The sequence below is a fragment of the Dermacentor silvarum genome, chromosome 8 (genome assembly GCF_013339745.2).
Source record: "Dermacentor silvarum isolate Dsil-2018 chromosome 8, BIME_Dsil_1.4, whole genome shotgun sequence".
Taxonomy (NCBI): Eukaryota; Metazoa; Arthropoda; class Arachnida; order Ixodida; family Ixodidae; genus Dermacentor; species Dermacentor silvarum.
In genome coordinates, this window is record NC_051161.1 from 99,344,419 (window position 1) to 99,359,762 (window position 15,344).

Consider the following 15,344-nt stretch of genomic DNA (forward strand, 5'->3'; position numbering starts at 1 on the left):
AAAGACAGTGGTGTGCACGGCATTGTGTTTTTACACCGTTTACTTATCCGCTTGAAGACATTTGTACTTCACATACTTCCCAACATATACGTTGAACTCGCATAATTGTCATTGTTATTATTGTTACCATTAGGCTCCTGGAAACAACTCAGTAGCGGGTAACTTCCGTTATAGGTCGAGCAATCAAGTAGTCAACGAAGAAGAAGAATACGTTGGGCCAGAATGTTGCGCCAAGCCTTCGGACTCTTGCTCAAGGGTGCCAAATGGATTTGCTGCTGGCTTCCCGCCCTGTTCGCGATGGCCACGTTTACCGAAGCGTACTACGCCTACTTGGTTGTGTTCTGCGGCCGGTACGTGAAGGAAGACACCCTGCGCTTCGCCTTGGCCGCTGTGTTCCACCTGCTGTTGCTGATGAGCCTGTGGTCGTACGCGCAGACCACGTTCACGCATCAGCCATCCGTGCCTCGCTGCTTTCAGTTGACCAAACACGAATGTCAGGAGCTGACTCGCTGCGCCCAGGACAGGCGTCGCCGGAGCGCGCTACTTGAGACAATGGCCAGCGAACGAGGCGTGCTCACTCGCTTAGCGGGCGGCGCCGTGAGCTGCTGCGACAGCTGCCAGCTAATTAAGCCCGACCGATGTCACCACTGCTCGACCTGCAAAAGGCAAGTAAGGTGTCCGTCTCATTTATTGCGTGTTGCGAGGGTTGCCGTTGCAGCGACTAGCTACGGCTGAAACGTGTACAAATCGAATCCTAGCTATTAGCCAGAAAAAGTGAGATGGCGCACCCCGTGAACATTCTAGAAAAAAGCAGTGAGTAACGTCGCTTGCCACCAAACGGCGCGTCGTTTGGAATGATACGATGGACGACTTAGTGTAATTGAAACGCTTTTAAACTCCAACAGGCCAGCCAAAAAGTTCTTAGTATGTGCATGTATTGCGTGTTTCCTGTCCAAAAAAAAATGGGCACTAAAACAAAGCGTCTGTTGTGTGATGATTTCGATATAGGGCTTTTGTACTAGAGTTCTTGTAGTGCGAATTCTGCCGTCGGTCAAATTGAATGTTTATCTATTGATGTAAAAATGCTGTACTTCGCTCACAGTGGTACGTTTACGAAACCGTTTGAAGCCAGAAGGACGGAGTTTAGGAAAACCCATGTACTAGTCATCATTCCCATGTACCCCGCATCCAGCTCCCGCAAACACTACTGCTGGAATTCCCTCTAGTGATTATTGCGGGAAAATGTCTTCTTCGATCGTGTCTCCACGACTTTCAGACAGAAGCTTTCTCAGTAAACTTTCCCCGACTTTGCTGATCGTGGCGACTGCTGCTGTTGATTGCCTTGCCGAATAGGTCATGCAAGAAAAATATTGTAAGTGCTTGTAAGTGTTTGGTCGATAGGACGTGGGCCAGCGGCTGCGGCAATGGCGGGCGATGTGTCGAATCCTAGAGCACGTGAAGCAGATGGGCCGGTCATCAGGTGTGCGCCAATCGGCTGGATTTTGATAACATGGCCTGAAGGTCGTGTTCGGTCTTGCAGCAGCGACGACAGGGGCGACCGGGATGGTAGCAGCATGACCGTTATCAAAGATGGGTAAAATGCCCATATTCGAGACCTCTTGGCGAACCACGACCTGAATTAGCGAAATTGGAGCCAGATTGTTGCTTTGCATACCGTCATGAGGGGTAATGGGTGCCATGGCCTCGAGTTCTCGACGGACGATCCTGGTGACGTTTTCCGGAGCTTGCGCTTGCCGAAGCGTGGCTAAACCTTCGCATGAGGACGTGGCAGCCGTATTGGGAAGTCGGTCGAAGCGGTGAGTGATACGTTGACTTTGGCCAGCTCAAAACGACGACATTCAGCGATGACCGACTCCACTGTAGAGCAGTTCTTACACAGTAGCAAATTGAATGCGTGATCGGCTATGCCTTTCAGTACGTGGCCCACTTTGTCCGCTTCAGGCATGTCCTTGTCGACCTTGTGGCACAGAGACAACACGTCCTGAATATACGAGATGTACGGCTCTGTGGACGTCTGAGCACGAATTGCGAGCTCCTGCTTGGCCGCTAGTTGTCGTCCGATAGGTCTCCCAAATAGATCGCGTAATTTCTGCTTACAGACGTCCCAACTTGTCAGATCTGCCTCATGGGTCTCGTACCAGAGGAGCGCAGTGCCCCGCAAATAGAAGATGAGATTCGCAAGCATTATCGTCGGGTCCCACTTGTTAGTGCGGCTGACGCGCTCATACATTGTCAGCCATTCATCTACGTCCACGCCGCTTGTGCCGTTGAATGTTCCGGGGTCACGAGGGCGCAAGAGAATGACCGGTGACGTGCCTTGCTCACACTGGGTCGCTTGGTCGGTCATTGTGGTGGCAGCAACGCGCCGTCCGCTGCGAAGATCCAGTTCCCGGTGTTGTAGCGAGCGTACCCCGCGCCTCCACCAAAGATGTTACGGGGAGAATATATATACAATGGATATATTTACAAGGTAAGGCGCACAACGCTACAGCAATCGCTCAGGAGAGCGCGTGCACACCAGAAAGCCACGCAATGGTCGTCGTCATCGTCCAAGCACCGACCACAGGATCGCCGCTCGTGACAATATTGTGCAGATACAAATGCACATTGGCATCCACGTGAAGCGAAGCTTTCGTAGAACGGCTAAATTAATTATATGTAAATTGGTTCAATGCTTCGACTTGTATTTTTTGTAATTCAACGCAGTTGTGTAATCTCATAAAATATTTTGCACAGCTAAGTTCATAACTTTAAGGGGAAGCTCGAGGTCGCGGCGAACTCCAATTTACCTATTGAAACAACGTAAACTGCAGAAATGATCTCATTCCACAGCCGCTATGCAAATTTCGGTTAAATTTATTAAATTTTAGAGCGGTAAATACTAGCCACTGTAAGAAGCGGAATATTTTGTCTAGGAGTTTGAAATACAAAAACATTGCCTAAACGCAGGAGCCAGTAGTTGACAAATTCGTAACTGGATACCGCAGCAAGAGATATCGCATTTCTGTAACTGCGCATGTTCGAGCATATGAAGCGGACAAAAGTGACACATAACTTTAAAACTTACGTTACATTCTTACTTCATTCACGAGGATTCGTCAGAAATTGTACTGACAAACTAGCGGTTCATTTCAGAACGGTTTATAACATATGAATTTTGTCCGGTGAAGATGTATTAATGAGTGCAGCTGGCAGAATAGTGATTTTTTTTATTGATGAGTTGGAGTTGTGTACTTGACACTTGTGTTTCTTGAAATTTGACCATTTTATAAGTTTTTCTACAAAACATGACAGATTAAGCTTACAATCCCTTTCGTACATTTACTAGATTTTACGTTCACATTTTAAATGCCACAATTCTTATCAAAATCAGCAGAATGGTTGCCGACTGCAGTGCAGTGCTTTGCTGTGGTGCTCTGGCTCCTCTGCAGGGTTGATTGAGGGGAGCATCAAGTTTGAATCTCAATGGCTTCCTCGTTTTTGCAGCCAGACGCACCACCCGCATCTCTAGAGACATTCTAATGATGCACGGGCGCTCCACGCATGCGCGTCGGTACATGACAGAAGAACCGTGCATTACAGCGTTGGTATTCAGCATCCGTATAATTACTATCGGAATGAAAGAAAACGCATCCCGTAAATCAAGTAAAGCATTAAAAACACTGGCCATATCGAAATATAAATCCAAATTCTCGCGAAGACCTATTGTACATTCTTCTTTTCGACAAGGATTAGTAACTAATACTGCTGCACAGTTACATAACGATGTGTAAAGATTAGTGCCACCTATCATATCATATAGTGCCACCTTCTCTGCCATGATAAATGCGTTCGTTATCTATGCTGCCTTGCACAAAAAATCGCCTGGCACACGTAAATGGATCAAATAGATAGCGCAAGACTTAAGGAAAGCAATTCCACCCTGTATGTTTTATGTTATAAGGTGAGTACTTGCCACTTGTTGCGAGTACTCGCGGTCAAATAAACTACAAGGTTGATCAAAGAAACCTTGCTTCAGTATCGCATCGGTTCATGGGCACCCCGGCCGTGTTCTAGCAAATCAGTGTTCGTCAGCACACTGACAAAGGAATAGAACCTTCCGCGATAGTGCTACCGCCTAAACAGAAACAGTTCTCACTTCGAGCAATCCTTCTGCGCAGGTGCGTACAGAAAATGGACCACCACTGCCCGTGGTTCAACAACTGCGTCTGCTTCAGCACGTACAAGTTCTTTCTGCTCACGCTGTTCTACTCCGCGTTCCTGGCAGCCTACGTTTTGGCCAGCGTGTCCACATACCTGCTCCACAAGAGCCCTCGCCGCAGACTTCTGCACCGCTCGCGCCACATCAGCTTCCTCGTGGTGATGGGCGGCACAATGTCCGCCGTGCTCGCGCTCTTCCTCGGCATGCACATCTCTCTGGTGATTCGCAATGCCACCACGTTGGAGTCCATGCGGGCGCCCACCTTCAAGCAGACCGGCGACTCGTTCAACCTGGGACGCTACAGAAATTGTCTCGAGGTCAGGTGGCTCGATATTTTTGGACATAGCTCGTACATTATGGGCGAGTGTGGCAGTTGAGGCGAGTTGGTGCATTTTGATTTCAAATGCGTATATAGTGTACGAAAAAAGCGAGGACAAAAAAAAAGAGAGTCGTACCACTACGTGTGTCTCCGACTATATTTCTTGCCCTGTTTTTTTTTTTTTTCGTGTGCTACGCATATGAAGACCTATGGGGTAGATTCAAGCTCTTCAATAAGTGAACAACTCAGAAATGCACCAGTGTATGCATCTCCTGGGATACATGTGCAAATGCGCCGACCAATAACATTTATGGACTATTTTTATCTTTGATTTTCCGGGCAATGCACGCCCCAGCTTAGCCTTGTCCACTCGTTGAGGTGGCGTCAATCTCCCATCCCAAAGGAGGATGGAAACTACATGTCACTGAGGTACACCTGTCAATGCTTACACAAGAGTTGGACATGATTGTTCCAGTATAGCGGTATTCCGATGGGCAGTAAAGGCGGGCCGTGTTATATAGGATAAATGTGCTATATGGATAAATGTAATTGCTGTGGCAAAGGGACAGGCAAACTACTTTTTAAAAAGGGCTGCTGCTATGAAACATATTGCAGGGTGTAAATTAAATCTTGCTGTTGCAGGTGTTCGGCGTGCACATGGCCCTTTGGCTAGTTCCTGTGTTCACCAGCCTAGGCGATGGTTGCCGCTTCCCAACAAAGCTGCACCCAGACGGAACCTACCCCGGCATGGTCGGTTCGTCACAGCGTGCAGCGTCTGGTGACGGCGCGGCGACTCCAGATGCTGGAGCGGGTGGTGAAGCTGGCCTACAAGCCTCTACCGCTGCAATTTCGTTGAAAACGAATGCTGCGTCCTTTATGGGGGAGGGTGCCAGACATGGGGAGTGCCCCTCGACCACATTGGACACCATGGTGCAGATTGCTCGACCGCATTCTGGAGCCGACAGCCTTGAAGCCGTTGGGGTTAGCCCACCCGCCTGCAAGTCTTCCAATGCTGCCACGTACCATAGTTGCGCGGTGGCACAGGCTGCGAACAATGACGACGCCGCACCAACGGAGTTGGTTGGGTCTCAAAGTCGCCGCACACGCCGTAGCGCGCCTTCTCCAGGCGTTGGAGCCTACCGTCGCCGACAGGACGCAGACGAGCGCGCCTCAGTGCTTGTAACCTGACGAACGCAAATGGGTTGCTTCGGGATTCAGAATGATGACTTGTCTTGTACATTTTCGGGCACTACTAAGATTGAGATGTGCTTTAACTTTGGTAGTAAAGTGGCGTTTTCTTGATACGTGATTCTGTATCTGTCGCATAGCACCTAGAGATTTACAGATTGCCTCTTCCCCTTCGGTACAAGAACCCAGTAATAAATCAGATATTTTGCAAATCCTATATTGGTTAAAAAATTTCGAGAATCGTGTTGGATGAAAAAAATCAATAAACAACTGTTTATCTCGTCTATGTTGTTTGCACTGAGTCCTTCAAATATTTTGTCTTGAGAACTAGCTAACTGGACTGGGCTGGAAAAACGTTAATTAGGCCCTGCAGGACGCGCTTAGCACGTAGCGGGCGTCTCCCACGGGATCGACAGGGAATACCCGGCGGCCGCTTGGTGGGCCTGCTGGACGGCCCATTGCTGGTCGGCGAGAAGCGAGCTTCTGAGGGACTTCTCCCACTTGTCCGAGGTAGAGTCGGGATGAGCGTTTTTACACTCCCAAAGCATGTGTGAGAGTGTTGCCGTGTATGCGCACGAGGGGCACGTGTCTCTGGGGTACGCGTCAGGATAGAGAACGTGGAGTTTGGAGGGGTTTGGGTACCTGTCTGTTTGTAATAAGCGTAGGGTTAGCGCCTGCGGCCCTTCTAAGTTTGGGTTGTGGGGGCGGAAAGATGCGGTGTCCAAGCTAGAAGTGTTTTGTGATTTCTTTGTACGTAATGGGTGCATCCCGGTTGGTCTCTATCTCGGCGAGGTGGGGTTGGCCTCGGACGGCACCGTTAGTAAGCGCACACGCTGCGTCGTGGGCGATCTCGTTTAGGTTTGGCGGGGCACCCGGCACCCGGCCGAGATGGGTGGGGAACCAGATGACGGTGTGGTGTTTGAGGGTACTCTGATCCGTGCTGCGGAGGATGCGTAACGCCTGGTCCGAGACGACGCCGCGTTCGAAGGCTTTGATGGCCAGTCTGGAGTCGCTGTAGATGAGTGGACGTTTGCTGTCGAGCACAGCCAGGGCTATGGCTACTTGCTCCGCTACGTCGGGCTCGTGAGTGAAGATCGTGGCGGAGTTGAGGATCCACTGCGAGGATGAGACCGCGACCACGCCGAAGGCTCGGTTGTTGCGATAGGCAGCGGCGTCCACGAACGAGACATCGTTCGTTTTCATGTCTATGCGCCTGAGAAGGGCGGTCGCTCCCGCGAGGCGCCTACCTCTGTTCAGGTCGGGATGCATATTTCGCGGAATGGGAGCGATCGTGATGAGGTCTCAGATCTCGCGGGGGACCGGCGTCAAATCTGGGGGATCCCTGGTCATCGATGAGACAAAGCCGAGCTCGCGCAGAATGTGGCGGCCCGACTTGGTGGTCGTGAGTCGGATCATCTGGGTTCACTCCTGAGCCTCGACAATCTCTTCTAGCGTGTTATGCACGCCGAGCTCCACGAGTTTATTCGTGGAAGTGGTGATAGGGAGACCAAGGGCTCGTTTCACAACCTTTCGAATAAGTGCGTTGAGTTTGTCACGCTCCGCGCGTAGCCAGTTGTGTATGGTGGCGACATACGTAAAGTGGCTGAGAACAAATGCGTGTACAAGACGCAGTAGGTTGTCTTCTTTCAGGCCGTGGTGCCGGTTAATTAGCCACTCTACGTACGAGTCGTATGGCATTGTCAGTCTTAGTCATGAGTTTCTGAACCGTTAGGGTGTTGGTTCCGCGGGACTCGATGATCATACCCAGGACCCTGATGGAGTCGACCTGGAAACTGTACGACCGTCTCTTATGTGGAGTGTGATGTTGTGTTCGGCCGGAGGTTTCCACCACTTGGGCTTGGCGTCACGACGTTTGGTCAAGTATAGCAACATCTCCGACTTGGTGGGAGAGCACTTGAGACCGGTGTGTTCGAGGTAGGACTCGACAGCTTCGATGACTTCCTGCAGGGCGGATTCGATGAAGCGTTCCGACCCCGCAGAGCACCAGATGACTATGTCGTCCGCATAGATGGTGTGGTTTAGCCCGTCGATCTTCGGGAGTCGTTCGGACAGCCCGATCATCACTAGGTTGAAGAGCGTCGGCGAGAGGACGGACCCCTGAGGGGTTCCCCGCTGTACGAGCTCGACTTCTTCCGACACTAGGTCTCCTGCGCGGAGGACGGCCCTGCGCCGGGTGAGGAAGGAGCGGACAAAGTCGTAGAACCGACGCCCGAGCCCGAGGTCTGCGATCGCCTTCAGGATGGACGAGTGGGTGATCGTATCGAATGCCTTTTCTAAATCGAGGCCGAGTATGGCACGCATATCCTGAGTGTTCCTTCCGTTGAGAATCTGATGTTTTAAGAGTAAAATTGCATCTTGGGAGTAAAATTGCATCATGCCCGGGTTGAAAGCCGATCATGTGGTGCGGGACGCAGTCGTGGTCATCCTGAGTGTTCCCTCCGTTGAGAATCTGATGTTTTAAGAGTAACATGGTCACTTGAGTAGATAGCCCGGGTCGGAAGCCGATCATGTGGTGCGGGAAGCAGTCATGGCCTTCGAGATAGCCACCGACCCTGTTGAGGACGACGTGCTCCGCCACCTTGCCCACGCACGGCGTGAGCGAGGTGGGCCGGAGGTGATCTAAGTAAGGTAGGCGCTTTTCCCGGTTTGGGAATAACGATCGCGTGGGCGAGTTTCCAGGCGTTGGGTAGCTCGCCCTTCTTCCATATTTCGTTGATGGTATCGGTGAGGTAAGTGACGGAGGGGTCATGCAAGTTACGTAGGAGCTTGTTGGGGATGCCATCGGGGCCAGGGGCGGAACGGCCATTGAGTTCGTGGAGAGCTCGGCGCACCTCTTCGACGGAAAAGTTGGTGTCTAAGTGGGTGTTGTAGGCATATGTGTTGACGCCTGTGGCAGAAAGGATGTTCCACATCCGCCCCTAGGTTTGTGAGGGGTGGCGCTGGCTAACACTCCCAGGGTGAGTTCTAGTTGAAAAACATAAATACCTCAGAAAGTGGATGGGAAAACGGCTCCGCGGTAGCTCAATGGTGAGAGCATCGCACGCGTAAGGCGAAGACGTGGGTTCGTTCCCCACCTGCGGGCAGTTGTTTTAGGGGCGAAGCTCCTTAGGGTGTGGGTCTGTCCCTCCTCTGTAGTATATAGTAGTAGTAGTAGTCGTCGTCGTAGTAGGTAGCCACGTCTACTTTTATGAAAAAAATCACAGCATATCCATGGGGTGAATGATCATGAGTGGGCGAAGCTCCGGAGGGAATAATCGGATCTCCCGCTTAAGGGGACGCTAGCACAAACGCGTTAGAAACGTGCAGTACTCTCTAGTAAGGGGGAGCGGCCACAGCGTCTTACGCAGCCATTTACACATGCCGGAACGTGCACCGCGTTTGCCGACGCCATCACATGACTGCTAAGAGAGTATACCCCCCGTATTCATAAACGCTCCTCGACTTGAACTTGACTTGCCACCGCCTTGGGCAGCGCGTTCGAAACGCGTTGAAGGCGGTGGCAAGTCAAGTTCAATTCGAGGAGCGTTTATGAATACGGGGGTTATACTCTCTCAGCAGTCATGTGATGGCGTCGGCAAACGCGGTGCACGTTCCGGCATGTGTAAACGGCTGCGTAAGACGCCGTGGCCTCTCCCCCTTACTAGAGAGTACTGCACGTTTCTAACGCGTTTGTGCTAGCGTCCCCTTAAGCGAGAGATGGTGCAATTATAATGAAGGGCGCTGTTATAAAATAGGAATGACGTCACATATGGCGCGTGTCATTGGTGGCAGTCAATCGTTCGATTTAGTGCGGCGAGACTGGGCGAATTACACGGAAGATTCACGGTTTACCGATGATTCCCTCCGGAGCTTCGCCCACTCATCATCATTCACCCCGTGGATATGCGGTGTTTTTTTCATCCACTTTAATTTCTGTTAATTTATAATTTTCTTTATAGAATTAGTAAGTACAAGTTATTTCCCCAATGTGTACTTGGTATCAATGTTTGTTGGCTTCTTATGATATGATTAATAAAAATCGGACCTCTCGGTTTCCTTTCTTCTCGTTCATTACATAACGAGGGCTCGAATCCGGCAAAATTGATGCCTTCAGGTAGCATATGTGGGTTTATTGTCCAGTTGCCATCACCCAAAAAGATCACGTGCTCGTGACGCCTGCGGCAGAAAGGATGTTCCGCATCCGCCCCTAGGTTTGTGAGTGGTGGCGCTCGCTAACACTCCCAGGGTGAGTTCTAGTTGTAAAACATAAATACCTCAGTAAGTGGATGGGAAAACGGCTCCGCGGTAGCTCAATGGCGAGAGCATCACACGCGTAATGCGAAGACGTGAGTTCGTTCCCCACCTGCGGACAGTTGTTTTTTCAGACTTCCGACAACTTCAGAAGAATTGTGAAACGATATGGAGTTGAGGTTGCGTTCTCGGTTCCCCGCAAGCTCGCTGGAATATGCTCGTCTATAGGAGGAAGTACAGATAGGTTCCAAGGGTGTGGAACAAAGCACACCAATTTCCACATAGATCGCAGTGTCGGAGTAGTGCATCAGATACATCTATCATGCTGCAAACTCTACGTAGGTCAAAGTGTGCGCTTGCGTGTACGCTTGAGTGTACGCTTGCGTGAGCATGAATTGTCAATTAAGAATAAAGCGAGTGATCACCTTCCTGTCCACTGCTTGGCATGTCCGTGTAAGCCGATGATGAAAAAAGTGACGATTTTGTGTCGCAGCCGAGATAGCCGAGCGAGAGAGCTACTGGAGGCGTACAATATAAGAAAGCAGGGACAAGACTGTGTCAGCGACACCTCAGTTTTGTCTGAACAACAGTGAGATGCAGTTTATTGACGAGCGTAGGTAGGTTTCGTTTTGCATAATCAAGTTCTTCCATTTTTTTATTGTCATACACGCGCAGTGGCGTATGTCGGGGATGCATTTATAGGGGGCCTTTGAGGAATAAACATTAGTTGCAAGTCTGCGCGCGTCCTTGTTCCTTGCTATCTCTGTGGTCGGTTTGTTCGCGCAGTTAAACAGTGTTCGCGGATATGTACCAACTCGCCCAGCAGCCAGGTCTTCTAATCTTCAAAAGAGGTCAAAAATAGCTCCTGTCACGTCCATTGTACCGCCGGCACCGGTCTCGAGCTGTGTTTCCCCCATTTTTTTATGACATTACAACTGACACTGCTATAATAATGAACTTTTCACCGATTACCGCATCCTTTACTGGCAAAGTAGCACGTATGACGACCTTTGAATGCACCCCTTAACACTATGTCAAACTCTATTAGCACAGGCTAAGCTAAACTTTGAGAATACAAATTCCCGGGGGTCATAATTGCAGCAAATCTAAAATGGGATTCGTACATTGGAAACACTGGTGTACCAGAAATACGCCGCAATATTTTTTTTTCTTTTTGTACAGTTCTTCTCGCTCGCGTCTTGTTTCATTTTGTCTTTTTGGTAACTTGGGAAATGAGGAGTTGCGGGGCATATTTGTGCGACAAAGCACTGCCTCCTGTATATTCAAGTGCACAGTGCCAAATTGGATGCGCGTAAAAATGTACCGTCTTTAAATATGTCTCCTATGTTTGCCAGTAGAAACATTTGACCGTTAACAAACATTAAGTGTTCTTCATTTTTACGTTTTTTTTAATTGGGCATAATTTGATATTGTATTGCCCCCTCTGTGAAACAATTAAGCCTTTGTCTTTTTATATTATTGCATTCATGCCCACCAGCTTTCTGTAACGCAAGCGTACAGTGACACTGCATTCGCGTAAAAATGTACCGTTTTTAAATATGCAACCAATGTTCATTGGTTTAAACTTTTTTTGGCACTCAAGAACCATTGAGTGTCTTTCTTGCATTTTTATTCAGTGGTGTTTAGTTCAGTATATGTTCCCCTTTCTGATACATCTTTTCGCGTTTGATATGATTGTATGAAAACCTGCTGTGCCTTAATTGAAATCAGCAGTATTGAAAGTAAAAATGAATTCAAAAATAATTTTGTGTTCACTTACTGTTTAAATAGAATAAAAGCTTTTTGCTGGCTATGATGGATGCCGTGTTAGGGGCCACGGGTTAATTTCATCATTCAAGGGTTCCTTAAATGTGCATTAGGAATACGGTAGAAGAGGGTATTACAGCGAATCTGATTATGCGACTAGTAACCCTGAAAAAGATGTAAGCCTGGCTTCACGGTTTATTAAAAAAATAACAAAAAAATCACTCACGAAGTTTATATTTTGAGCAAACGTGTGTAAACTGAAGATTTATAAGGAAGGACATGGTGAATTATGTTTTCTAATAAGAATATCAATAAAAATTGCTACGCAGTCGTTTTCAGCCCATTTAGAGGCGTTATACGAAACCTTTACATGGTTTCCCTGCTTGCCTAGTTGAATCAATACAGCTGAGATATCGTATTTATAGAAAATACGGAGCAATTTATGGGTGACGCGCACTGAACATTTTAAGTGCGTAGGCTGAATATGTGCTTTGAAGATAATCACCGAATATTTATCTGGCCCTCTTTCTATGCCTTATACGTACGAGGAATTTAGTTGCTTTAGCCTGGTCTCCTTGGCGAAATTTGCAAGGCACGCTGCTTATACTTTGTTGAAGTTCTTAGCGTGATGTGGGTGACGAACGATAAATCTATATTCGGTGTGGCTTAATTACAGTCTTTATACGACGTTACTTACTCAAGCGATCTGTAGTATCATACAGCCGTTTTACGCAGTGTTTCGCCGAGTAATAAAACAATTGCACAAGACACCAACTTGAATTTCGGCGGAAATAGGAGAAATTTTAAGTAATGTGTGGCAAAATTCCACGTTCATGGCTCAATTAGGAGCGTTGCAAAAATCACCGAACCCTCATCGATTCTTTATTTTCAAGCATCACACGAGGTTTGCAATTCATTTACTCGGTGTCCTAGGTAAATCAAGCAAGACACTTCTAAGAAATGTTTTTATGAAATCAGAGGTGTCTTATGGGTAATGTGTAGTTTGAAGTGAATTCTGGGGTTTTACGCGCCAAAACCACGATTTGATTATGATGCACGCCGTAGTGGGGGACACCGGATAAATTTAGACCGCCAGGGGATCTTTAACTTGCCCCTAAAGCACGGGACACGGGCGTTTCGCATTTCGCCCCTATCGAAATGCGGCCGCCGCTGCCGGGATCTGATCCCGGACCTTATGTTTAGCAACACAACACCATAGCCATTAAGCCACCGCGGTGGGTGGGTAATGTATAGGCAAATTTAGAAGTGTTGTGTTATTTTTGGTCTTTGTAATAAATTACGCGTGCATGTGCTCCGGAGCGTTATGAGTGTGTTTTACGAACGGCGCCAAATTTAGCCCGATGTACGGGCATAACCACGAATTCCGCAGAAATCAAACTTGCGAACATGGGGAAAACTCAGTGGAAAATTTGTGTGCTAAGTAAATGGACGCAGATCAATTGTAGCCTTTGTAAAACATTTTTTTTGAATTTCTCAAAATCTTCATATGGGCATTTTACGCTGTTTATTAAGTTTCCTGAGCGAACTCTTCATTACAAAAAGTGTATATACTGCAAAAATGAGGGCCGCATTATTGGATATTTGCAGGAAAAGTTGAAAGTGGGTGGCTTTATTGCGGCATTTGCAATAAATTACGTATGCAAGTGCTCCATAGCGTTATAAGTTATTTCAACTAGTCGCGCAAAATTTAGGCCGCTGCCGTGGCATTAGTGCAAAAGCCTCGGAAGTCAAATTTAGCGAACTTTGGAGAACGGTATTGACAATTTGTGTGCCTAGTTACATGCTGAGATAAATAAAACTAGCATCGTACACACACACACACACACACACACACACACACACACACACACACACACACACACACACACACACACACACACACACACACACACACACACACACACACACACACACACACACACACACACACACACACACGCATAAATATATATATATATATATATATATATATATATATATATGCAAACATTGTTTTCTGAGCCGCCGCACAAAATGAGAGAGGAGGCCGGCTCGAGCACACGCCTCATACATGATGAGTTTCCGCGGTGGCAATACGGTTTGTTGTGTCCATCAGTATAGCTAACGCAGTGCGCCGCACTAACTTTATATCTGTGGTGTGTTTTCGTGTAAAATTTTTATTTTGCTACACTTGCCAAAGACACATAGTGATTCATACACTTTACTTCGTCACTAGATATAGTGACTGTTGAACCTGTTTTTTTTAACCGAGGCAATTTTTTTGCGAAACTCGCAAGGTTTAGTTTTTTTTTTATTTATTTACAATACCTCAAATACACCGGTTGAAGGGGCTTTACAGTATGGGTGGGCGAACATTAAAATTAGCAGGAACACAATTTGGTATGTAACACGGCAAGCGAAGACAGGCAAACATCTCGATAAATACAATAAGACATAGACATAAACATGGTAAAGATAATGCCACAGGTAATACAAGCAGTGGACACAATCAGGCAAGTGATTCAATGGCAGACGTAAAACGCGCAGGATCAGCATGAACAATGGCGCTGACTGGAAGGTTGTTCCAGTCGACGGCTGTTTCAGAAAAGAAGGAATGAAGATGAGCAGTTGTCCAAGCATGTGGTGGATAAACTGCTTTATGGTGGCTGATACGGCTTGGAATACGGTGCGCTGGTTTGATAAGGGTGTTGCCGGGAGGGAGGGTATGGTAGAGTTTATGATAAAGGCAAAGTCTGAAGGTTTTGCGACGCCTATCTAGTTTGGGAAGATTAGCTTTTGATTTTAGCTGAGTGACACTTGTATGGTACGAGTAGTCTGAAAAGATAAATCTGGCTGCACGATTTTGTACGAAACCCACTGGGGGCTGTGGGTGCTGACCATGGGCGCTGCGGACTGACTGTTCTCATGCAGCATAGGTCAATCAATCACAGTGGAATATAGGCGCCACTGGGTTTCTTGTACCACCACCTGATGGCACTAGCCTCCGCGCTTCCGCGTCAGCGGCGGCGCCGGCCGTGCAGGAGAAAGAAAAAAAAATGTCGCAATTTCACCCGAAAGGCGAAGCATCCATTGCGATAGCAACATAGCAGAGAGCTATACGGAGTAAGGATACTAGTTATATCAGCCGTATTAACGTGGACATGCAGGAGCACCAGCAATGCGCAGAACTGTTGTCGACGCCGTCGCCGTTTTGCCCGCATTCGCACCGAACACTCGCGGCGTTGGTGGCTGTTGCCAGGGCCTCTGGGGGCTGCTCGGAGGTTTTCGACGAGATCAGAACGGGAAACTCGTCGAGGAGCGTCGGAAGTGTTTACCACCTTCTCGCCTCGCAACGTTTTTATGTAAATACGCATTTGGTGCCGCAACTAAACGTCGCCTCCCTCCCTCCCTCCCTCCCTCCCTCCCGTCCTCCCACGGCCTTTCGTGCGACAGAAGAAGTCGCGTTTGCTCTCTCTCTCTCTCTCTCTCTCTCTATATATATATATATATATATATATATATATATATATATGGTAGAAATATATGTATATGGTGATTGTAAAGGAGGAAAGAGACGCTTAATTCTGCAGCCCTTCA

General features: G+C 48.1%; 1 protein-coding gene across 1 annotated transcript; it reads left to right on the plus strand.

Moving 5' to 3' along the window:
• Nucleotides 1-234: 234 nt before the first annotated feature.
• LOC119462317 (palmitoyltransferase ZDHHC20-B) lies at nucleotides 235-5,827 on the plus strand. The gene is made up of 3 exons (XM_037723660.2): nucleotides 235-665; nucleotides 4,182-4,539; nucleotides 5,184-5,827. The coding sequence occupies exons 1-3, from the start codon at nucleotides 298-300 to the stop codon at nucleotides 5,727-5,729; spliced, it is 1,272 nt and encodes a 423-aa protein (XP_037579588.1). The 5' UTR covers nucleotides 235-297; the 3' UTR covers nucleotides 5,730-5,827.
• Nucleotides 5,828-15,344: the final 9,517 nt, after the last annotated feature.

Bases quoted from the DNA above. Each gene is read 5' to 3' on its own strand.
- LOC119462317 (XM_037723660.2), top strand. From the start codon at position 298: ATGGCCACGTTTACCGAAGCGTACTACGCCTACTTGGTTGTGTTCTGC. The intron at 666-4,181 runs GCAAGTAAGGTG...CCTTCTGCGCAG, and splicing joins CACTGCTCGACCTGCAAAAG to GTGCGTACAGAAAATGGACC. The intron at 4,540-5,183 runs GTCAGGTGGCTC...TTGCTGTTGCAG, and splicing joins GCTACAGAAATTGTCTCGAG to GTGTTCGGCGTGCACATGGC.